We start from the raw sequence: 23,622 nt of genomic DNA, 5'->3' as shown, positions 1-23,622 counted from the left end.
TCAGATGAAGTGCGGTAGCACCTATCAGGCTGAGCACCTCTTCCCCTCTCCTCCCACTGTTACCAAGACCAGCAAGCCTCGAGGGGCGCTGATATGAAAGTGGTGGGTTGAGGTTGCAACTTTGGAAGCTCCGGACTTAATTCCGGATCGGTCGGCAACAGTCAACGCACATCGAGCTCTCAAGGAGATTGTTGGCACTTTCTCTTACTTCCCAGTGACCGCTTTCAGTGAGCCGGAGCTATCTCTGATAATCTCGGGATCGAGAAAGCAAGCGTTGCTGATTCTCTTTTGACACGATTTAATCCTCGTACACACCTCTCTCTTGAACACTTCCCATTCTCCCTCAACCCAATCCAACCCACGACTCCGTCCGTTCTGTTTTCGCAATGATATCGGCGCTCATCCTTTCCTTCGCCCTCTTCGCGTTCTTGAGACTCTGTGTCAGCATGACACTGCATACGCGCTCAGATACCGCATTTGGTCTAATCTCGCACGATGTTGCGTATCATCTGTTGTGCGACCAAGGTACCAGTCTTCCTCTCAGCCCGTCTGTTCCTCGCGCCTGCTTCGAGACACGCTGGTATATCGCCTCAAGTTTGAGTAATCCTATCCCTGCGAAGATGGACGGCTTCATCGATGGTAGTGGAAAGCGTGAGTCTAGATTGACCCGACCCGAACGCATTCTGAACGACAGAAGTGCCCAAGCACAAAGCTGACCACGGACATGATTCACTTGTGTCGAATTCACGGTCGTGTCAGGTTTCATGCTCGAACCTGATGCCGTGGTGACTTTGAAGAATTACGAGATTCATGTTAACCACCAAAAGGAGAAAGCTATCAAGGAGCAAGATCAGAGCTGTGTGGACGTCGTGGTTTATCTATTGCCTGAGCGAGAGTCTACAGTGCGTGAGAGCTGGTGTCCTGGTCAATCCCACCCAATCGTACTCTAGTGTTCTCAGCTACAATGTGAGTCTAGCATTCCTCAAGATGTTACTGGCATCTTGCTGAGCTTGAGCGATGGAGACAAGTGCAATGCGAAAGATGGCTAAAAGCTCATCCGCTCGGAGTCTGTGTGCGGTGTAAAGCCGGAGATCAGTGGTCCTTGCTGCTCGACTCGACCCACTCTTTCATAGATTGTGCTCCATAGCTCGTGCTGGACTGCTTGTGCTCGGTCCCCGAGGGCCGGTCCACGAAAACATGGCTTGCCGCCTCGGTCCCTCCGCCGCATGTGGGCTGGATGCCGGGGGCGCTTGTAGTTAGGACGGCTTTGACCCCGCGTGGAGCAATTGAAACTGTACGTGTAAAGTAGAGTGCGGGAGCCGTGTGTTGCCTAATATAGCCAAGACGACCTACTCAAAGCCCAGGCTCGAGCTCATCCAACTCAGGTCTTGGATCTTGTGGACAGACTCAAGCTCAGCAAAAGCGAAGCTGGGTAACACTTTCAAGAGCTTGATTCAATCTGAAGTAAACGACACGCTGGCATACAGTACGAGCGGTGTGTGCAAGTGGGTTCGCAAGCTCCTTTTTGCTCTCATGGTCCCGCACGGTGGGTCTTCGCGACCCTGGATTGAAGCAAACTCGCCAAGCGACAATAGCTGTCGCTGAAATGCCGGTGGTGGCACACATGAGGCGGTGTTCGGACACTTGGACAAAACGAAAGATTGAATACGTCGCAACTGTGGGCTGCTGTCCGACGTGACCAAAGAGCAACAAGATCGCAGGGCAAATACTGGGCAATGTGGCGGCTGAGGAAGCTCAAGTCTAAGCGTCGTGCGTTACGCCCACGAGAGTCGCATCTCGCATGCCATTCAAGGGCAAGTGTTGTCCGCCGACATTGAGTGACTGACACCTGAGCTAGCCATAGGTATAAAATCCCCTCCGGCGCCCCCCTCACTTTGGATCTTCTTCAGCTTCTCATCACTCTGTGACTACAACTCTCTGCACTCTTTCTCTGTCTTGAACGCCTCCTTTCAAACATGTTGCTTTCTTCCGTCCTCACGCTTGTTCCGCTTGCCATCAGTGGCGCTCTAGCTTTGCCCACCTCTGACTCGGCTGGTATCGCGTCGAAACCGCAACTCTCTGGACCCATTGGTCCCACGCAACCCGGCTGTGGCCCCGCTGGCTGCCACAACCCGACCGGAACGTTTGGTCTGGAACGAAACTCTCACATGTACCACTCGCTGTGCCACCCTCACAGCGGCTTGGCTCAGAATGACCATCGAAGCAAAGCATGCTTCGACACCAACCTGAAGCTCGAGAAGTATCTGTCCGCTCCCAGCCCGCGCAAGCTCAAGGGATACATTGACGGAAGCGATACCAACTTTGTGCTCTTCGCCGGCCAAATCATCACTCTGGACGAAAAGCTCGAGATTCACGTGGATGAGGTCAAGGGTAACAAGCGTGCCAAAAAGCTCGGTTGTGCTAGGGTCAAGATCTACCACTTGCCCACGTGGACCTTGGAGGTGGACCAAGTTTGGTGTGCTGGACACAATCAGCCCATCAAGCTGTAAGTGCTGGAGTGCCCGATAATATCTCGACTGGCGCTTCATCCATCTGTGATTTGCATGTCGCATCCAGCGTCTACTCAGTATGATCTTTATTGCCACATGATAATCGTGAATCTTGACGATTCGTACTTGAACCAAGCGTCAACTAACGTTAACTAACGTTTGTTTCGAGAAGCGTAAATGTATGGTTGAAAGAAAGTGAGATACAAATACATAAAGCCTACATTCAAGCAGCAGGCGTAGCAGTGTTGGGATCATCGGCATCAGCGTCGAACCGAGCGCGGCGACCGTTGCCGCCCGAGGCTGCGTCGATCGGCACGGATCCTTGCAGTTTCATTCTCAACGACAGATACTTTCGTCGCTGCTGAGCAGATACCGAGGGCTGAATCTTGGATAGCGCTGCCACAAAGTGCGAATGCATGACCGTGACCTTGACACGCTCATGCTCGCCCTTGTTGCTCTTCTTGGCCTGAGATGCCACCGTACCAGGCTGAGAATTATGGAACAGAATTGTCTCGCGAAGCGCCAACACAGCCGCTTCGCGAACCAGTGCAGCCAAATCGGCTCCAGAGAATCCCTCTAGCTTGTCGTCGCACGCAATCGTCTGCAGGTTCACCTCGTCGCTCAGCGGCGTCTTGCTGGTGATGGTCTTGAGAATCTCGTAGCGCTCATCAGGCTTAGGCAAGTCGACATACAGCAGCTTGTCCAGACGCCCGGGACGGCACATGGCGGGATCGATCATGTCCGGCCGATTCGTGGCGGCGATGACGTATGTCTGAACGCGCGACTCCAGGCCATCGAGCTCCGTGAGTAGCGTGTTGACTACTCTGCTTGAACTTTCGGACAGAGAATCGTCCCTCCGTGGTACGAGAGCGTCGAGCTCATCGAAGAAGATCACACACGGCGAGGAGGTTCGTGCACGCGCAAACACTTGACGTACCGCTTTCTCGGATTCACCGACGTACTTGTTGAGCAACTCAGGTCCCTTGACGGAGATAAAGTTGGCACGAGACTCGTTGGCAACCGCTTTGGCGAGAAGCGTCTTACCGCACCCGGGTGGACCCCAGAGAAGCACGCCGGAGGAGGCAGAGACACCAACGGAGCGGAAAAGCTCGGGTCGCTTGATTGGCTCGACGATCGCCATAGAAAGCTCATCGCGCGTCGAATGCAGAGCTCCCACGTCCGCCCACGATACGTCTGGCACCGTGGCAAAGCCTTCTCTTTTAGACGAGGGCTGAACAGACGGAAGAGCCACCAGGAAGTCGGCGTTGGTGATTGCGAGCGGCGCCAGCTGCGCCTCTGTGAGAGGCGATGGATGATTCTTGAGGAAGGAAGCAATAGATGAATCGCGAATGTGCTCGGGAAGTGCATCGAAGAAAGTGGCGGATGGGCGGACGTTGGAAGACGCAGCTACTGTTGGCACTGATGTTAGTGTGCCGTCTTCATCAGCAGTGGCAGGAGTAACAGCGCCCTTGGAAGAACCCGGAGTATCGATGGCAGTCGAGCGCACGACGATTTCTGAGTCTGGAATGTCCTGGACAGCATCGGAGGCGGCCTGGCTGGCACTAGCAGGCGGAAAATTGGAGTCGCCGGAGTCACCCATCTCAACATCGGCTTCGCCTGACGCCGCAGCATCTTGTTGGCCGTCGCTGGTGTTCAAGCCGATAGCCTGCGAGATGCGTGCCGCAGATAGGCTCGAGGGCAGCGAGTCGGATTCGCTGAGCTGCTGAAAGATGCGCTTCACCGCGATAATGCCCGCTGCTGATGTCAAAGCAGTGAGATCGGCACCGACGTATCCTGGTGTAGATTTGGCTAACGCGCGAAAATCAAAGTCGCCAGCGAGACGAAGCTTTTGTGCGAGTACACGCAGGATCCTTTTGGTTGGAGAAACAAAAGTCGCGAGATGAATCAAAGGTCAGCTCATGCTCATTTCAACCGATGAGCAGCGAGGCTCCGCAAGCTCAGGCGGAGCGCTGTCTGCTGCAAACAGAGCTGTTAAGGTCAGGGACTTGAATGGGAGGCCCGAAGGCCAACACGCACAGAACGGCCCATTGCCGCTAGCGCATTGTGTATGTTCTGCATCATGTACATGACAGCCTGTTTGCAGCAGACGATTTACTGAGGGAGACTGTTGTTACTTACTGTTCGCGTCCATCCTCATCGGGAACACCCATGGCGATCTCGTGATCGAATCGACCAGCTCGCCTGAGAGCCGGGTCGAGGCTATCCGGTCGGTTGGTGGCGCCAATAATCATAACTGGCTTTCCATCGGTCTTCTCCCAGCTGAGGTCATCGAGAGAAGTGAGAAGCTGGGCAACGATACGTCGTTCCATCTCTCGCTGTGCTGTCTCTCGTTTCGGCGTGATGGCATCGATCTCGTCGATAAAGAGGATGCATGGAGCAATCGAAGCAGCCTCATCAAACGTGTCTCGGATGGTCTTTTCCGACTCTCCCGATGTGCCAGAAACGACTGAGGGAGCCGAGATCGAAAGAAAGGGCACGCCGAGCTCGCCTGCGACCGCGCCAGCCAGCATGGTCTTACCACATCCAGGTGGACCATGCAGCAGAACACCTCGAGGTGGCTTGACGCCAGTGTGAGCGTAGATCTCTGGATGACACAGAGGCATTGCAATAAGTTCCAAAATCTTTTCGATAGCATGTGAGATGCCGCCGAGATCAGCGAGACGGGTCGCAGGAGGGGTATACTTTTCGGCAGCGTTCATTAGCTTGGAGATGAGACCTTTGGGCCGTTTCGAGGATGACGACCCCGTAGAGGAACCGACAGCACCACTACCATCGATGCGCGAAGAGCGCGATTTGCGCTTGACAGGTGAGGACGTGGATGCTACCAAGGCAGGATCAGGAGAATGCTGCCGCGGCCTGGGCGTGAAGCCTGTCGCTCCTGCTGCTTTGACGTCTACGGGATCGTTGCTCGTCGTCGCACCTTCGCCATTTTGTTGAGCTTGTGCTTGCTGCTGTCTAGCTAGCGCGGCAGCGGCTGCAGATCCAGGAGGAGGTGGGACGGGTATATTGGAAGCAGGCGAAGCGGCGGATGGCGAAGGAGGAAGCGGGCTGTTCAAGGATATCCTGTTGCGCTGATTGGCCCAAGCGCCTGTGATGGAGCGGTTCATGATGACAAGACACGCATCAGATACCGGACCTTGGCGGCCACACTTCACAATAATGAGGATACGATGTGGTCCAGGTGATGGAAGGCACGAAGGAAAGCATAAGGGTAAGGGTTCGATCAGGTTTCCCAAGAAGAAAGGTCCCACTTTTTTCTTCTTTTCCTCACAATTCGTGAATTCTTAACTCGAGAATTTTCATTATTTTTTTATTCACATTGCGTGGAGGTTGATTTGTTCGCGCTTACGGCCGGAAAGTCGGTCTTTCTTGTTTCGTGGGTTCAACCACGCCTCACAGGCTAGCACGTAACCTCGGACTCAACCGTCAGATATGCTACAAGGTTCGGATCAATGCTGTGATGCGATGCAAGAAGTCGAAAGCTGTCTGGGTGGATCGTTGTCAATCGACTAGGTTCTTCCGGGTGCGACTCCGCGTGAGGCGCTGCGGCGGCCCAACACTTTCAGCCGCTCCGACATTGACAAATTGACCACGTGACTTGCTCAGACTAGAATCCTTCTTGGCGACCGTTCGCTGCGTTGTCGTCGTTGCTAAGCCTGTCTTTGGCTTGCGCGACGGTGCATCCACCTTCTCAGGCGATTGCATCGAGCTATCCTCCAACTTTCCCTCCGCGACTGTTGCGCCCGCAGTAGACTTAGGCGCAATCGACTTCTCAGTCGTGTTGTTTGTAACGCTGGCTGCAGCTTTCTTGCGAGAAGCAACAGTTCCTCGCGTTGTCGCAGTCAGCCTAGTGGCTGAGGTGGATTTTGCTTCCGCTCGACTCTTTGCAGTCACGGAACCTGATGCAGTCTTGCTTGACGCTACCTTGCCCGCTGCAGACTTGGCTCGTTTCCTTGGCGAGCTTGAGCTCGGCAATAGTTTACCTGTTTCATCGACGGATCTCTTGGAGACTTCATCTGATCGAGTGCGCTTTTTTCCATTTGAAGGAGCTCCTGCTTTGTGGTCGGACATCGTTGTGACAGCAGCCGCCTTGCTCTTGAGCGACCGTGCGGATGACACTTTGCGAACACCCGCGACTTCGCTCGGTGGAGGCACTATGCGGTCGTCCTCAGCAGAGGCTACGCTTTCGTGGGTCAAGATGCTATTCGCGCCACCATTTGTCAAACCAAGCAGACTAGACCGGGCTAGTGGTGCTTGGGAAGAGGAGACGGATAGTGGCGCCATCTGTGTTGTAGCAGGTACTCGTGCTTGAGCCAGATAAGGATCGGCACCATTCTGTACACATACGCGTGGCACAGCGAAAGAGAACGAGAATCCGCCGGGAAAGCGTGGTGTCGGCGATGCCAACGATGCTGGTCCAGACCGCTGCGGTGTGAGCCCTGGGATGAATGCATAGTTGTGAAGGCCTGTGGGAGGTGTTGGAGGCGGGCCCAGAGGCTCGTAGTGAGGAGCAAGACTTGGCTCTGCCGGCTCTGCTTTGATACTGGGGGTGTTTGCATTGGTTAGATTGAGTTGTGACGTCGTAACTCCTGCGTTCGAAGTCGAGGCTGTTGCCGATACACTCGACTGAGGTACGATTGGATCGAATGCATGTCTTGGCACGGGCAGCTCCTGTAGCACTCGACGCGTGGCTGCAAGGTTGCTCTGAGATGCCTTCTTCGTAGGTTCCTGGTGCGCTTTTGTTGTCCCGGCGCGTGACTGCGGCAGTGTGGCAGTCTCTGCCAAGAATGATGCTACAGAAGCCGGCGAATTCTTTACCGAGGCTGGTGAAGGAGGCGGGGGAGGCTTGTTCCTTGCTTGCTCTACTATCGATGAAGTAGATACCTTTCGTTGAGCAGCTTCGCTATGGCCATCTGATGCAGACTGCTTCTGTTCAGACTGAGGAGCTTGTCTGATCACAGCTCCAATACGATCAACGACTAAAGCGCATTGACCGGTGATGAGGGTCAATCGCGCTGCAGTCCAAGTAAGCAGCGTCAGTGTGAGTCCAAAGATGGCGTCAATGATGGGCTCGTATGGACGAACCATCGGGGACAAGAAACGATACACAAGAATGGATGCGCCATAGCTTCTCGTGAACAGCATCCAGATCAGAAAGAGCGTCTTGAACGAGTCGTAGAAGGGTACGAACCAGGCGATTGTTCGATCACACAACGGCTCCATCTTGTGAAACAGGTTCCAGATTAGCACAGTGGTGAGTGCCGACTTGACTGCGGCCTTGCGCTTGGAGGTGCCCACGCGCTTCCGCGTGGTCAGCTGCTTGGTGCCATCTTGGGCATTGCGCACGAGCACTTGGCGTTCGCTGCGTCCGATTTGATCGAGCTTGACCGCGTCGAGCGCGTCGTAGGTATTGCGAAGGTCGAGGGCCAAGATGACAGACTTGAGAACGAGATTGAAGAGAACCATGCTTTCCAGCGGGTGTGGTGGTCGCCAAGGATCCTGCTTGCTCAGTGCAGCTCCGCAGTTCTAATCCAAGACCAGATGACCGGGAGCGACACGAGAGCACGGTATGGCTCAGCGCATTCAACGTGCAAGCTACACGCTAGCCCCGGTAAGCGATGCGACCATAATCTTGTCTAAAGGTGCACTGGGACGTATTGGAGGTGGTCTCTGGGGAAACCCCATTTCACTTCCCAAATTTCGTGACTAACTATATTCGTGATATTAAGTGTTGTTCCAGCGGAGTTGTTCTTGACTGTCCTCATGTCTCGTTATGGACATCACATTTCGTTTACTGCAATTAGGTTATATATGCAACTACGACTCACCAAAACATAATACGATCTGACTGCGTAGCTCAGTTGGTTAGAGCGTAGCACTGTTAATGCTAAGGTCGGCGGTTCGAGCCCGCCCGGGGTCGCTTAATTTTTGTTCCTTTCTTTTTGTTCCAAACCTGAGTGGAAAGAATGACCATTAATGAACATAGTGACAAAGAAGGGAATCGTGAACGATTCGGCTTTTTCGATGCCTCATTATTTTGTCTGCTCATTCATCATTCATGAATCACAATTGTTTTGGTTTTGTTTATCTTCTAATTACTCGTGCTTCGAGACTCGTGAACAACGATTGATACTAAGTTAGCTTCGGTACATCCACCAAAAGGGCCCGGCAGATCATATGGTAAGATGCACTATAACATCGGGAATTCTCGACAATATTATCGAGCGGAGGGTAGCAGAGCAGATTCGAAGTGTGATTCGTGATTGAGACGATCAGATGTGAAAGCGTCTGTGTGGTGACAGCGATATGCGGGGCATCGGCGACTTTGCAATGAGCATAGCGATGATGTGGCGCCTTGATCGATTTGGAGCCTACACGAGCGGACAAGGCTCTATCACTGCAAGCCAAGACAAGAGGGTCAGTCGACTCACTGTCTTGTGTGTGCGGAAGAGATGAGGAAATTCACGAACGCGACAGGTAACAACCCACGCGGAACAGGAGCGAGCGGTTCCACGTTCGGCTTGAGGTTTTCAAAAGGCGGGGTTGAAACATGAACCACGAACCTGATGTATCGTCCTTGGTTTGGCCGCTTGAGTCGTGTGTGATTCGCGATTTGATTCCTTGTATTTGTAATACGTAGGTGGGCGATAGATGAGCGGCAGACGGTTGATTTCACAGTCCAAAAAGGTCGTCGGCTGCGTCGTCGAAAAAATGAGGTCACACGGCGACGACGACAAAGGCCAAACTTACGCACGATTCACAGTGTATCACTGTTTTTTTATTGCTGAATTCGACTCAAAGAGCCAGCAGCACTTGCCATTTTTTTCGTGTGAAATGTCTGCAATGCCTTGTTGGCCTTCCGTAATATCCATCTCATCGACCAACTTCGCCAGATCCAACCGTGTTTTTTCCGAACAGTTCAAAACTCCAAAAGTGCGTGTGCATTGGAATTTCCGTGATTGGCAGTCCTTGAGTTGCTGAAACGGAAATGGAGGAGTCCTGTGCGTGTGCGGGAGGAGAGAGAGAAGGAAAGAGTGAGAGGGGAAAGAAGAGTGTCTTACTTCGCATATCTTTCCATCCCATCGTATCCACCACCCCACATCGCACCACACATTGGTCAATCCTCATCAACACATCCATCAAAATGTCCGAATCCGAGAACAAGTCCGATTCCAAGAAGATCACCATGGAGCAGCTCAAGGAGCACGGCTCTCATGATGATCTCTGGCTCCTCATCGACGGCAAGGTGTATGACGTTAGCAAGTTCTTGGACGAGCACCCCGGTGGTGACGAGGTTCTGGTCACCGAGGCTGGCAAGGACGCTACCGAAGCTTTCGAGGACGTTGGACACTCTGAGGATGCTCGTGCACTCCTCGGGCCCATGTTCGTGGGCGAGCTTGAGGGCGGCGTAAGTACAACCTTTCCGCTTGAACGTCCACTCTAGAAAGGCCCCCCTTTCCATTCCTATCAGCTCTCGATTCGCGCTGTCATCGAGAATACTAAGTGACACGACTACGCCTAGAGACGACTACGCCCAGAGATGGCATCAAAGAGATGCTTGCTACACCTGCAGCGTACGACCACAGCCGAACTGACCATACCCTTCTTGCTTTTTGACCTGAACAGACCCAGAAGGTCAAGACCACTAGCGGCGCCGTGACCAACGAGAACAACTCGAATGCCAACAGCCAGTGAGTTTCAACCATGTATGCGCTTGATCGGCTCAAAAACCCGTGCGCGTACCAACATCTTCGCGATGCAGCATCCATACTGACAGTCTATCATCCATCTCTTCGTCTCAAAACGCTCGACAGCCCCATTTTCATGTTCATCCCCCTTGCATGCCTTGTTGCTTATCTTTCCTACAAGTACGTCTACGTCTCCTAGACGAGCTGCAAGGCCCTTGTATTCTCACCCATGTCTGGTCTCGATAAATATAATACTGGTCTCATTCAAGCGTTGACTCTGGCCGTGGTTGCGATCAAAATCACCCGAGCGGCTGGGAGAAGTTCAGCCAAGGATTTGCTGAGAGGCTATTGCCGCGCAATGAGGTCGCAGCAGTCGACCTTGTCAAAGGTTGCGACAAAGCTGAAGAGAAAGCTGGGATAGAGCCTTGTTGAAAATTATACCTGTGACGGAAGCGTGAAGTTTGAACGCAGCCAAGGTGGAGGAATCGGAGCTGGAAAAGCACGGACGTGCGATTCGCAGCTTTTGGCTCAGTTTTCTGACTTTTTATTTCTTATTCCCTCGATACCACCTACAACCCTCACACCCTCTGGCCGCGACCTCTCTTGTCTCAAATGGCCATGGAGGATCATAGAATCAAAGTATCATGACAGGGAGTAGCCCTTCCATTTCATCTTCGAAGAACTACTTGAACAGCAACGCGAGCAGTAGCTTTCGGAGCGGAGCCATCGATCCTTCCCCTTCGAGACAGACCAAGCGTCAACGTCTCTCGCCCACGAAATCGATAGTTGATCGCGAGCCGCTGCCCTCGCTTGCGTCTCGAGTGATCATCGCTCTCGACTTGGACGCGTTCTATGTCTCTGCCTGTCGGAAGAGAGACCCGTCTCTCGTTGGCATCCCCATTGGCATTCAGCAAAAGGCGCTTGTAGCTACTATCAGCTACGAAGCGCGGGCAGCAGGCGTCGGCAAGCTTGACAGCATCAAGGATGCACTCAAAAAGTGTCCAGACATGATTCTCGTCAACGGAGAAGATCTCACCTACTTTCGACAGGTCTCGAGTCAAGTGTGGCGACTGGTCAGGTCCATTGTCTGGGAAAAGCGAGTCGAGAAGCTTGGCATGGATGAGTTGTTTTGCGACGTGACCGAGATGGTCGATCACCACCTCTCCACCCTCGACAAAGTCAAAGAAGCGACAAGATGGTTTGACCTGAACGCGCCTAAACATAGTCAACGAATGGACGACTATGGATTCGAGTATCAAGCTTGGCCCGCGGATCCCCCGGGACATCTTCACCCGAGTGATGCTGCAGAGTACTTGAAGCAAAATGAGCCGGATTGGTGGCAGCAGCGCATGCTCGTGGCCGCAAGACTAGCTTACTACATGAGGCAAAGGATATCGGATGAAGTCGGGCTCACTTGCTCCGCCGGGATCGCCCCAAGCAAGTCGCTGGCAAAGCTAGTGGGGGCATTAAATAAGCCGAACCAACAGACTGCATTCTGCCCTCCGGTCGTTGGACTCGTCTCGGACCGTTGCAAGCGCGCCAATTCCATCGAACTCACCCTTGAGCGGCATGTTACTGCCTTCATGGACCCTTTGGACCTTCGTAAGCTGCCAGGCTTCGGTCGCGTAGTCGTTGACAAGATCCGAGATCATCTCAACCATGATTCAAATGCGTCAGCAGAGCAGAGCAACAGGAACAGGCAAACGGTTTCAAGCTTGGTGGAGCCGATAGGCTTGTCTGATGATGAAGAGGAGAAGGTCAAAGTCAAGGTTTTTGTTGGCGCTGCGCGGAAGATGCTGTCCCTGGAAGCGATGGTGGAGTTGTTCGGCGAAGTAATCGGACCGAGGCTGTGGGCTTTGGTGAACGGTCGCGATGCAGAGCCGGTGATTCCAGCACCAGACTTTCCTCTACAATTGTCGATCGAGGACACTTATCCCTATCCGAGCTTGCGGGGGCCGACCATTCATGCCGAGATTGGTCGTCTGTCCCTGTCTCTACTTCGGAGACTCGAGCTGGAGCTCACCACTCGGGACAGCACGTTACAGGAGCAGCCAAAACCTCTCAGCCAAGAGACGACTATCAAGAATGAAGTTGTGACGATCCGGGACTACCAAGAACAGCCTCCCGCAGCTGCGGCCGTGAAAGCCGGTTGGTTGCGGTATCCATTGAAGGTGCGGCTGAGTGTGCGACAGGGATGGAATAACCGGGTGTCGAAACAGACCAAGATGCCGGTCGAGATTTTCGAACTGGATCAGCCGACAGAGATTAGGGCAGCCGCAATAGAAAAGGCATGCCGAGGGCTTTTACGAGCGTTGATCGGGGGCGACAATGTGATCGGGGAAGGGATGAATCTGATCAACATCGCTGCGTTGGAGCTGAGCGAGAAGAGACCACAGAGAGCGCTTGGGAGCTTCTTTGCGTCGGCACCGACCTCAGCCGAGGGTAAGTCTGGCCGGAAACGGATGAACGGAAGAGCAGATATTGATGAAGCCATCTTGGCCAGCTTGCCTCGCGAGCTGAGAGACGAGATTGCCAAGGAGTACGGCATCGAGCTCGCATTGACAACTCGACCTGTCGCCGATGAAGCCATCGGTGATAGTACAGGAAGCGCGACAGACCAAGCCATGGGGAAAGCTTTCTTGACTGCCGGTTTGATTTGTTCGATTTGTGGAGAAGCGATGGAAATCTGGATGCAGCATGATCACGAACAGTATCCACTGTCGGGGCTTCCTGCCCAAGCTTTGCCGTCATGCTCTCCAGAATCTTTTGTTTCAGGGTCAGAAGCTGTAGCAGGCACCGACACGGACGAGCAAGTCTTAGAGGAGCTGTTTGAGCCCGACTCCGACTTGGTTCAATGCGAGCGGTGCGACGATTGGCTGAAACCGTTCATGGTTGTGGCGCATCGCCGCTTCCACGAGTTGCAGCACAACTCTTAGTCGTCACACATGTACGAGCCGAGCCTCAAAATGTTAGTCATATGTTAACTTAGTACGAAAATGTTGAAAGCCAATCTTGCCACTGTGCGTAATCAGATCCTTGCTGTTCATGTCATGCACTTCAAGGCGTTCGACGGGGCAACAGGTCGCCAGCACGTGGAGCACAGAGGCAGAACAAGGGCGTGGGGACACTGGACACTCGTGATTCACAGATTCACAGATTCACGATTCACGATTCACGATTGGGAGGTAACGCGTGTGACACGTGAAAATGGAAATAACTTATGTTAAAACGAAGTATGCCGAATTGTGAATATAAGGCGTGAGGAAAACGGAAATTCACGATTATTTAAAACGCTGGCAGATCACGAAATCCAAATCACGAAGAGGGGTTGATTACCGGTGACTGGAAAGACAGCGGGCGAGCTTTGACCGCTGCCTTCGTGCTTCGTTCCTCTCTCGACGCTTTCAAGGCACGAGGAAGGCGACTAACGCACGATTCGTGATTCACTAAAATTCTGATTCTGATTAAGGTAACTTAACTAATTCACGATTCTTTTTCTTTTTCGTTTTCTTTTTCGTGCTGTGCTGTTCGGTCGGATCCACTCGCCGCTGCCGCCTCCGACCGCAAATCCCGCATCAGCCCATTCGACTCGCAACCGCACCGGCACCCACATCACCAAGACAGGCACACCACGAGTGAAATCTCGAATCGTGAATCACGAAAGTCGTGAGTGAATTGTGAGTGGAAAAAGTCAAGTGACATACATCGCAAATATCACGCGCAGCTTACTGTCGTTTATGGTTCGGTTCGGCACACACCCACCCACAACTCACAGACTCTCTGTCGCCATCCACTTCATTCACTCGCACACCTTACCCACTCGTTACACCATTCTCGCCTTTTTTCATACGGCGGACCAGTGATATTCGGCACCGACCACGCCGGGACTTGCGTCAACGGGACAGTTAGCCCGCGTCGCACGCTCCGTTCGATCAAAAAGGTCTAGTGGACGTCTGCTGTGCAAACGTCCCGCTCATCACGGTTACTTCCATACTCATTCAGACCGTCTCAGTCGCTGTCGACCAAGCATTGCCAGCACCTTCATCGGATCATCGTAGCTCACACGAGCAATCTTATCACGTTCGCAAAATTTGACACGTGGTTCGCAAGCCCTCAACGGCTTCATCACACCATTGCATTGTCCATCTGTTCAGTCAGACCCGGTCGCACATCCGTCCACTTCTCCGTATGCTCTCAGACCAACTCTTTTGACCCACTCAACCACGGCATCCGCAATGGCGATCAACATGGACGATCTGATCGGATCCATGCAGCACGGTTTTCACGCCGGAGATCGAGGCAACGATCTCAATGAGATTCGAGAATCGCTCAAGATGTCTCTCGGTCAACAGCAGTCCAACACCCCAGCTGTTGGACCTTCAATTCCGCAATATGCCTTCGCATCACGACGCAATCCGTTCCAACCACCACCAGGTGCGAGCTCGCTCGATGCCGACATAGCCATGCTCTCGTCTGCTTCTTCGTCAAGCCAACCGTATCACCACCAGCCGTCTTTGTATCCACAATCATCGTTCTTTGGCAGCCCTGGCGTCGCAGCTGGACCAGCTTCGTGGGGCAGTCAATCGAGTACGAGCAGCAGCACCGCACTTGGAGGAGGTTACGGATTTGCAGCTGCACCTGCCAACACACCTCAACAGACACCTGTCGAGACCTCGGCATTAGCAAGGCAGTTGCAGGCCGAATTGGAACGTCAACAAACACAGCAGCAGCAACAGTTCGGAGCAGCGGGGATAGCGAATCAGTCGCATTACGCAATCCACTCAACAGCAGTACCTGGGAACCAAGCGCCGATTTCGCCGACGTTGAGCAATGGGATCACTGGTGGTGGTGTGCATTCTTCACCCACATCATCTACAGAGGCACACGCAGAAACGAGAGCGCCAGCATCTGGGCTAGCAGATCAACCGAGAAGCTACGTCAACGGCTTTGTGACACGTGACGATTCGGCTACACCCGTCGGTCCAGACAGCATCAGCCCGAACCAACAACACAACCAGCACCATGGCTTGGCGTCACCATAATCTAGACTCTTAACTCACCTCGGCTCACAAGCGACGCGATCTTGCCGTCTCCCGCTCTCTTTTTCTGTTATGGACAATTTCTTCCTACCCACCACTACTGTTTTCTGCTGGATCTTTCATCGCACCAATGCAATCTTGCTTTCTGTACGCTACTCACCTTCGCCTTTCTAGCCTGCTTGTCCCCTGCAGTTCCAGAAGACAGAGGCGTATCCGTGAGTGGATCAACTCAGACAGACAATGTTTCTTCGGTTTGCGCAGTCAATTTGTACGGCGTTTGAGATTCCGTACAGAGTCACAGTCACGAGTGTCATAAAAGAGCTCCAAAAAAGTGTCTCTGCTTTCGACGATTGCACGCGCACGTGGCACGAATCCAGTCGGCCCGAGTGAGAGATTTGAAGCGATGAAATTGCACCCTAGGAAACGGCAATGCGATGGATATGAGTGTAAATGGTAATTAGACGATCGATTCGAGCTCCTTCGCAAAGACGAGGTTGTTTGCAATGGTAGCTTTCTTGGGGATGCTTGTGGTTGAAGTGGCATTCGCATTGAGAGCTGTGAACGAAACGACTTGGGTTTTTGGGTTGACTTGCCATCCCCTCTATTGCGCCAAACCAAACAGCAGATTGGGGTCAGTACATTTATCAGGTAACGCATTCCTTGTCTGGCTTTGCCAAGGTAACTTACGCTCTGAGCAAAGCCCAAGACCTGTTCGAGATTGTCAAAGAACAACAACGTCGCCGCGTCGTGCAGTGCCAAGCTGTCGTACGCCTTCTCCTCGCAGCTAGCGATCTCGTTCCGAATCATATCCATTAACAGATCGACAAAAAATCGATACTCGTCCTGTGGTGGAGCCTCTCTGCTCAACCTCCACACTTTCGAGTAACTTCCCTCCATCAACCACCTTTCCAGGCTTACAGGATGTTGAAGAAACTTGCTTCCATTCACAAGTCCATTAGGCAGCGTTTCGATGAGCGTGTGGAACGCCGAGATCTGGTTCGAGCTCAACAGACGTAGTAGTCGCAGACCGAGAAGTGGTTCGTAGTGAGCAGAGGCAGGCAACGAGGCATCGTAGAAAGGTGTGAGGAGCGAAATGTATCGATCGAATGCAGCAATATCACCAATGCGCACCGAATAGAAAGCTCCGATCTCAAGCACTTCTCGTGCCAACACCAGCTCGGCGCTGGATGAAGCCGACGACGACGACGGTACAAGAAGATTGTTCTCCGTCAAGCCGATCTTGAGCTTGGTAAGCAACGATCGTACTTGGTCCGGTTTGGAGTCAGCCGAGGAAAATGCAGTCACCAGCGACTTGTGTAACGTGCTGATGTCCATCTCCGCGTCCAGGTATTGCGCTTTCAGCAAGTCTGTAAACTTGATAGAATTTGTCGATCGAGGTGCCTGCGATGCAGAGGCTAACGCGGATTCGAGCAGAGTGTGTAAGCAAGCAAGTGCTGCTCCAGTCCACGCAGTAGGTCACTGACGAGTACGTCCAGATTCTTGTCGAGTGAAAGCGCAAGTTTTGGGTAGTGGATGAATGTGATTGATGAGGAGGGAGTGTTTAACCCGCCTGCTCCCAGTCTGAGTCAAAGTGGAGAAACACAGATCACTCCGCCCAGCCAGATACGCGCGTCGCCTCTGAGCCTTCCCTTTCCCGCAACCCGACCAATCGTGAATCACGAATCCACGGCAGTCTGTGAGTCGCCGATCGCGATTTCCTAATATGTGAGAGCTTACCCTCTAACACTTGTAAATTCGATCATGCGTGATGGATCAACGATTCACGATTCACGAATCACGGGTATCGTGATTCGGAAACTCTTGCTTGACACACAAGATCGCCACCTGTCCAGAGATGCGCAAGGATAGACATCGTCCTGCTTTAGTTTGGTCATTCGCACTGCATCAGCTTTGTTATTGGCTTTTTACAAGAAGCCCAGCATTGCTGCTTGGTCTTTAGAAATGATGTTGGCGAACGGAATGTCTTGATAGACATTCTGTCTCGTTGGCTGATCGGGTGACCCCTGGTCGGTTGACGAGATTTCCGATCCGCTCTTGTTCGTTTCCGACGAGCCCGTATCGTTTGGAGAAACAAGGATGGTAGCTGAATTATCCGTGAGCTGAGCGTTTGTATGAATTCTTAAGCTGGTCAGCATTGCTGTAGACGGGAAACATATCAATTTGCAGGCATGAAGCAAACCAAGCGACGGTACTCACGCTCTCGACCTTTCCAACGAGCTTGACGGAATGCTCGCCCTTGATAGCCCAGAACACCACCTCGGCACCGATAGAGAAGGGTTTCTTGTGTTCCGCGGCAGCTCCTACCGACGAAGACTGGAATGCATGATCTGCACCTCCTTGTGACGTACCCATTGTCATTCGCGCATTCACTGCCGCAGTAGAGGTTGAAAAGGATGTAGTGTAGTGAGGCATCTTGAAGTTGCTGCCATATTGAGTTACTCCAGTGTTCATGTCACGACGCCAATTGGAATGCTTCATCAGCAGATCCACAGCCGAAAGTGAGTTCGACGTGTCTGAGACTCCAATGTTTGAACGGGCTGTCCAGTCAGTGGTGGTAGTTGCCTGTGATGTCACGGAATCATCGGGCTTGCCTGTGAAGCTGCTGTACCAAGATGGCTGGCAGAAAGCAGGCTGGCCTGCTCGCAAGTCGCCAGAGCTAGATGTGGCAGCGTACCCGGTGGCATGATTGGCAAAGATTGTTCCCCACGGAGCATAACTGGTCCGAGATTCTGGCAGCCATGACGAGCTGGTGGGCGTGCTGTTCAACCCCGAAGAAGTGGTATCATCATTTGTTGGCCAGGTTGAAGACAAAGGACTCGCCAAGACTATATTGGATCCACTCGTCAAAATGTCGTTTGTGACAGACATTGCTCTTGCTGCTCTTTCATTTGACTTGACTGTGGGCGGCTCGATCTTCGCAACCGACATGCTGGATACATTGCTCTGGGGCTTCCTGTGGCGGGAGCGGCCCGACTGTGATGCCTTTTGCACCAAGACAGCTACGCTTTCAAGCGCTTTGGGCCCATCTCTCCTTTGATTTGAGATATTGAACCCATCCGAATCTGACTTATTAGCCGCGATAGTTTTTGAGGGTGGGGAGGGCTTCCTAAACTCGGGACGTTTGTTCGGAGTTTCCCTGGGATTCACGACGCTTTGGTGTTGTGTTGCGTCTAGTGTCTCTTTTTCTTTCTGCTTCTGCAGATCCATCCGCATCTTCATCTGCATTTGTGCGTTGAGCTGCAGCAACAGGCGTTGGTAGTGCTCGTGCCTTCGCATTTTTTGTTGCTGCTCCTCGGCACTACCGACTTTGTCTGACCAAGAATTTTCTCCAACCTTAAGCTCATTCAGCAGTGTCTTGCTGCTAGGCAAAGATGTATCACTTGAGCCCGTCCTCGAGGTTGAGGTCTGTGGCGCTGCACGATCCCTCGATGTGCCATTCGAAGGCTCACTGAGCAGCTTCTGTCGCTTTCGGTGGTGTTGCCAGCTTTGAAGTCGAGCTTGCAAATCAGCTGGAACACTAGAGGAGCTACTGACCGGAGGAGCAGACACCGATCCTGAAGCGGTTCCAGTGGCAAAATCGTTCTCTTTGGAAGTGCTCGAGTTTTTATCGGAGGGCAAATCAGCTGTTCTGCCAGAGAATGTGTTGTTCGTCATACCCAAGTTGGTCCGCCGGATCAACTCCAAAAGTGCTTGGCGCGTAAAATCGTATGAGGCACCTCGGTTTTCGTTCCTTGCGGCCAGTGTCGTGAAAGGTCCAGCAGCAGGCTTTGGCGAAGCCTTCGCATCAACCTGATTTGTTGAAGGCTGTGCGACGTCGATGGATGAAGGGCTGCTTTCTTCTCTGCTTGGTAGCGAGTGCTCATGACGTTCGGGTCCAACTTCTTTGACAGACCTGACCACCCAAGGTGTCACACCTTGCGTGCTTGTCGAGGATTGCGAAGCATTTGACCAGCTTCTGGAGCGCACAATATTTGAAAGAGGCACTATCTTGAGAGGGCTCTTTGATCCTTCCAGGGAGAATGCATTTCGACGATCAGAAGCTGAATCGCCCGGTCGAATCTGCCAGTCGAAGCTAGGAGATGTATTGTGTGCCTTGCTCGACTGACCCGAATGATCGTCGCACTGACTAGGGTCAAGAGACTTCCTCTTGCGAGTGGCGGAAACTTGGACAGCCGACGTAGGCGTAACACAGAAGCTGTTGGTGCCGGAGGGACTGATATCGGATTCGCGATCCGTATCAAGATCCGTCTCGTAATTTGCATCTGTCTCTAATATCGAGATGGGATAACGATGCTCGGGTTGAAGGGGAGGTGCTTGTGGCAGTGAGAAACGACCCAGGTTAGACAGACCTGGTGACCAGTCTGGATTGAACTTGGCGCTTCCGACTCGTATCGGCGTCAAGTGGGCGGGATTTCCTGTTTGAACGCCATCATAAGCTGTAGTTGAAATTTTGGAGCCTTCGAGAGGCGTAGAAGTGAGAAAACTCTCTCCTGATCCAACGGAAGCAGCTGAAGTCCAGGACTTGTGTGTGTTTTGTGTTTGGAGCTTGTTTGAGAAGGAACCATGTTCAGCCACCGAGCCATTTATGCCTAGACGTACATCAGCTGTTAACGATGAATGCTTTACCGAAGAAGACAACGATGATGAAGTCTGTACCTGAGCCGTCCCGCCGATTGTCGTCGCTGGTGCGAGGAAGAAGCGGTGAAAGTCTGTCGTTTGAGTCTTATTGGGAAAGTGAGGTGCAATAGTCTCGGAAGCCAAGTTTGACTCTTCATTGCCGGCCGGAGTGTTGTTCGAAAGCGAGGGAGGCTTGGTCAGATGAACCGACGGAACAACTGACTTCGACATCGGCTCAGTTTGCACGGAGTACCCATTGAATGACGTAACACCCAGCTGCGGCTTGATGCTATCCACTGAGGGGACGGCTGCGGTATCTGATGCATGGGAAGACGTCACTGCCAACATGGAAGATTGCGACTCGGACATCATCCCATCTTCTGTAAGGCTCTGAAGGAAGGAGGTCAAGAAAAGTTCCTGGCTTTCGGTGGCCAAAGCTGTGGATGCAGACTGGTTCAGATCTGCGGTGGGCTGCTGAGTATTGACAGGGCTTGTACCTTGCTTGTGTGTTTTGTCTCGACAATATTCTGACGCTTCACTTTCGAACACGGCGTTCGAAAGACTTCTTGACAGTGGCTCTTTGGAAGTCTGCACAGTTGACACACTATCTCGGTGAACAGCGAGATTGACAGGTGTAATGATGTCCAGAAGTGCGCTGGGAGTGGCCGGTGGATGTAAACCAAGCTCGTCCAGTGTTAAGGGCGAAAATGGGCGCTGGGTGAGAGCAGGATCGAGTGAGGATCGTGTCTGAGAGGCGAAGGGCTGACTATCTGTAGGAGGACTTGGGAGAGGAGGTGTCCCCAGACCTTCTTCTGTGCCTGGTGGTGATTGTGGTGATTTCCTGGACATGCTTTTGTTGCTGCGCCACGTTGATGTGGCAAGATCAAAACCTTGGTCACAGCTTGAGGAGGAGAGTAGAGATGAGGAGGACAGTAGAGCGATAGGATGTCGTCTTATTTTGCTATCCGGGACAGGAATAGCGAGCAAGATCTGCTGGGTGTGGAAAAGACGAACTTTCAGTATCTGTGATCGTTGTAAAAGCTTTGAAACTGTGTCGCAAAAGGACGGGCATCTTCATGCTCCTCGGGCTTGTGGTCAAGATGAGACGTCTGCAACAGATCGTGAGGAGTGTGCAGAGAATGAATGTCACTGAAAGGCAAAGAACAGGGAGCAAAAGCGCCACGGGTTTCCCGACCAAGGACACGAAGGGCTTCAGACTGAGCCTTTGGCGGAACAGAATGCCTCAACCAAGATGCGCCAAGGCGTGGGAGAAATCCACATAGGCACACAGCCACTACAGCCGAGCACGGACAAGTAGAGGCAAGATGTTCCATGGCAGCGCTTCTGCCTCGCCGCATCGCAAATGGATGTGGTCCAACCAAGGTTAAGCGTCTGTGAAAGCGACTTTGTAGAAAGGAGTAAAGAGGGTAGGCAAATAGCGCTCTTCACTTTCAAACGGAGCGTGAGAAAGTGGCCAACAAACAAGGTTCGCATCCGTTCCCACCCTGCGAACTTTACCTTGTGCGCTTAGCTTGGATCATTTCATGAAGCCTCTGTGCTGCTTGCATGAATACCAACGCAGGCACGAACAGGCTCTTGTGCCAGGATCGAGCGCACCATACGTCTGCTTGAACAAGATTAGCGGTGTCAACGGCGCTTGTTGCTGGCTGCATGTATGATCGAGGTGATCGGGGCAGATGATTGCGCGACCGAGCTTGAAGTTCTTGATGAAGTAAAGTACAATAGTCGTCCAGAAACTGCCAAAGTGGGCTCGCTGCATTGTCGGCGGATGTGCCGAACAAAAACGACATCGAGCATTCGCGAATTGGGTGACTGCAGATCAACGGGCAGCCTCATCATGCCCGCAACTACGACATGTGCAGTTGTTTAGATTGCTTGCAAGCATGAATGGCTCAAGTCTCTGTTTAACGTTACTGCTGAATTGACAGATACTTACGGTACTTGGAAGCTACCAGCAAAAAACACAGTAACGGAGTGATTTGAGCACGGGCAATTAAACGCGACGGGAAACGACACACTGCCTCGCGTCGCTTTCCCGCAGATTTCCAAGTAGCCGCCAGCCAGTTGGATGCCGCAGCCACCGCTTGTTGCACGTTGGCTTTGGCTCTGATTTCGTCAGGTCGACATTCGTTGAGCAGAACGGGTCACAGCACTCTCACGACTGCTGACAGCTTGCAAAGCTGCTATACCTCGGACATCAGACATGCAGAAATGGCGCATCCAAGACATCGAATGCAGCGTAGAAGTACAAGGACCGAGAAACACATAAGAAGGGCTTCCTTACGTTGACATTAAAGCACGATGCAATGCCAGCAGGACTTTCAAATTGTCGACTTCTGCAAGATCGCATGGGCCGAAAGTGGCAGCGAAAAGCGGTGCTTCAGTCGTCAGCGATGGGAGCTTCTTCATCGAGATGCTTGATCAATCGAACTCGAAGTTCTGTGGTCTCATCGCCCCGCAGCGTGTCCGACACAAAGAAACATTCTGTCTGCATCTGCACCATCTCGAGTGCTCCTCGCAATACACCAGTCAAGACATTACTGAACCATAATCCACCTGATCTTGCGTCTCGGGGAAGTTCGACAAATTCGGCCAGCGGGTTATCATCCAGTATCAAGCTAAATTCGCGTATCCCCATTGATGCCTGCGCAGTTGCAGTCGCAGCCTGTTGCCCTGTGATCGCTGCCGACGTTGCTGTCGCCGATGACGCATCCTCTTGCTGATGGTGAATGACCGTAGGTGTGATGTTGAGAAACATCTTGAAGCCGACCTTGCTAACCACCTCGCCGACTTCGCGAAAGTCGGTGCACTTTGAAAGGTTTGTTCTTGCCAGGAAATCCTCTATCAATCTTGTGCCAATGTTATAGCCCCTATGATTGATGTCCAAGTTTTGGTAGGGGGTGCGGGACAAAGTCAATTGCAAGATGCGATGCGCAAAGGATGCGAGTTAACTTACATTTTCTCCAACTGCTTGTTGACCTCTGCATAATCCTCGTAATCTTTGATCAGCTGAATGACTAGCGCTCCGTAGGTGAGTGTGAACAGCTCCGCATTCTGAATTCATTCGTAAAGACAGAAGCAATAGTACATAGGGTGAGTAACGAGGGCGGAGAGGCGATCATGAATTCCGCATGATCTACTCAGTTGACCACGATAGACTTGTCAAAGACTCACTATCTTCTCTGTTCTGTTCTTCCAAACGTCTTCGCCCGCTTGCTTATACTGTTTGGTTGACATTGCGTAGGCCAGGCCACTCGCACGGCCGCTGAGTTTGTGATCTTTGTTGTGTAGCTCGGGTCAGATTGCTTGTGAGCGGAATTCGACCTCTTGAAGACTTTCGGGAGCAAGATGCGAATTTGACGAGATGAGAATATGGATAGAAAGCTGCAGTGGAGGAAAGAAGGATGGTCCGTGTAACAACCGTAAATGCACTCGTGACTCACACTCACGAATCTGAATCGTGATTTCGGTTAAGTCACGAGTTAACTCGTGACTGTGACTAAACTCGTGACTCTCGCGTCTGTGACTTTGTGCGCATCACGCATCGTACATTTTCCAACTAGATGTTAGTATTGAAATTTCAACATCTGCATGCCTTAAATCGAGAATCACGAATCACGAATCGGGTCTAAGAACGCGCCGCCGGGTTAAATTTCCTCCGCTGCGCATTCTTCGACGTATGCAAGGGGCAATTGGCGAGCTCGT

The 23,622-nt window shown here is 52.4% G+C and overlaps 10 protein-coding genes and 1 non-coding gene across 11 annotated transcripts; 6 read left to right on the top strand and 5 right to left on the bottom strand.

Moving 5' to 3' along the window:
• Positions 1-386: 386 nt before the first annotated feature.
• UMAG_01298 (uncharacterized protein) lies at positions 387-950 on the top strand (the record flags this gene model as incomplete). Its single annotated transcript, XM_011388910.1, has 2 exons — positions 387-651; positions 760-950. 2 exons carry the CDS (start codon positions 387-389, stop codon positions 948-950), a joined length of 456 nt encoding a protein of 151 aa, XP_011387212.1.
• Positions 951-1,976: 1,026 nt separating this feature from the next.
• UMAG_01297 (uncharacterized protein) lies at positions 1,977-2,510 on the top strand (the record flags this gene model as incomplete). The annotated part of the gene is made up of 1 exon (XM_011388909.1): positions 1,977-2,510. The coding sequence occupies one exon, from the start codon at positions 1,977-1,979 to the stop codon at positions 2,508-2,510; it is 534 nt and encodes a 177-aa protein (XP_011387211.1).
• Positions 2,511-2,733: 223 nt separating this feature from the next.
• On the bottom strand, positions 2,734-5,638 carry UMAG_01296 (uncharacterized protein; the record flags this gene model as incomplete). The annotated part of the gene is made up of 2 exons (XM_011388908.1): positions 2,734-4,381; positions 4,650-5,638. 2 exons carry the CDS (start codon positions 5,636-5,638, stop codon positions 2,734-2,736), a joined length of 2,637 nt encoding a protein of 878 aa, XP_011387210.1.
• A 394-nt stretch (positions 5,639-6,032) lies between these two features.
• UMAG_01295 (uncharacterized protein) lies at positions 6,033-7,997 on the bottom strand (the record flags this gene model as incomplete). The annotated part of the gene is made up of 1 exon (XM_011388907.1): positions 6,033-7,997. The coding sequence occupies one exon, from the start codon at positions 7,995-7,997 to the stop codon at positions 6,033-6,035; it is 1,965 nt and encodes a 654-aa protein (XP_011387209.1).
• Positions 7,998-8,377: 380 nt separating this feature from the next.
• On the top strand, positions 8,378-8,451 carry UMAG_16021. The gene has a single exon. It is a non-coding gene; the product is annotated as a tRNA-Asn (tRNA).
• A 1,224-nt stretch (positions 8,452-9,675) lies between these two features.
• UMAG_10232 (putative cytochrome b5) lies at positions 9,676-10,418 on the top strand (the record flags this gene model as incomplete). Its single annotated transcript, XM_011389016.1, has 3 exons — positions 9,676-9,939; positions 10,158-10,222; positions 10,346-10,418. 3 exons carry the CDS (start codon positions 9,676-9,678, stop codon positions 10,416-10,418), a joined length of 402 nt encoding a protein of 133 aa, XP_011387318.1.
• Positions 10,419-10,863: 445 nt separating this feature from the next.
• On the top strand, positions 10,864-13,155 carry UMAG_01293 (uncharacterized protein; the record flags this gene model as incomplete). Its single annotated transcript, XM_011388906.1, has 1 exon — positions 10,864-13,155. The coding sequence occupies one exon, from the start codon at positions 10,864-10,866 to the stop codon at positions 13,153-13,155; it is 2,292 nt and encodes a 763-aa protein (XP_011387208.1).
• A 1,299-nt stretch (positions 13,156-14,454) lies between these two features.
• On the top strand, positions 14,455-15,261 carry UMAG_01292 (uncharacterized protein; the record flags this gene model as incomplete). Its single annotated transcript, XM_011388905.1, has 1 exon — positions 14,455-15,261. The coding sequence occupies one exon, from the start codon at positions 14,455-14,457 to the stop codon at positions 15,259-15,261; it is 807 nt and encodes a 268-aa protein (XP_011387207.1).
• A 454-nt stretch (positions 15,262-15,715) lies between these two features.
• On the bottom strand, positions 15,716-16,593 carry UMAG_10231 (putative 26S proteasome non-atpase regulatory subunit 8; the record flags this gene model as incomplete). The annotated part of the gene is made up of 2 exons (XM_011389015.1): positions 15,716-15,859; positions 15,946-16,593. The coding sequence occupies 2 exons, from the start codon at positions 16,591-16,593 to the stop codon at positions 15,716-15,718; spliced, it is 792 nt and encodes a 263-aa protein (XP_011387317.1).
• Positions 16,594-17,367: 774 nt separating this feature from the next.
• UMAG_10230 (uncharacterized protein) lies at positions 17,368-20,745 on the bottom strand (the record flags this gene model as incomplete). Its single annotated transcript, XM_011389014.1, has 1 exon — positions 17,368-20,745. One exon carries the CDS (start codon positions 20,743-20,745, stop codon positions 17,368-17,370), a length of 3,378 nt encoding a protein of 1,125 aa, XP_011387316.1.
• Positions 20,746-22,297: 1,552 nt separating this feature from the next.
• UMAG_10229 (putative TRAPP complex core subunit BET3) lies at positions 22,298-23,154 on the bottom strand (the record flags this gene model as incomplete). The annotated part of the gene is made up of 4 exons (XM_011389013.1): positions 22,298-22,544; positions 22,626-22,787; positions 22,874-22,971; positions 23,092-23,154. The coding sequence occupies 4 exons, from the start codon at positions 23,152-23,154 to the stop codon at positions 22,298-22,300; spliced, it is 570 nt and encodes a 189-aa protein (XP_011387315.1).
• Positions 23,155-23,622: the final 468 nt, after the last annotated feature.

The sequence above is a fragment of the Mycosarcoma maydis genome, chromosome 2, assembly GCF_000328475.2.
Source record: "Mycosarcoma maydis chromosome 2, whole genome shotgun sequence".
NCBI classification, from domain to species: Eukaryota; Fungi; Basidiomycota; class Ustilaginomycetes; order Ustilaginales; genus Mycosarcoma; species Mycosarcoma maydis.
The sequence above is the reverse complement of the archived record's forward strand: the minus strand, read 5'-3'. Positions and strand labels throughout refer to the sequence as shown.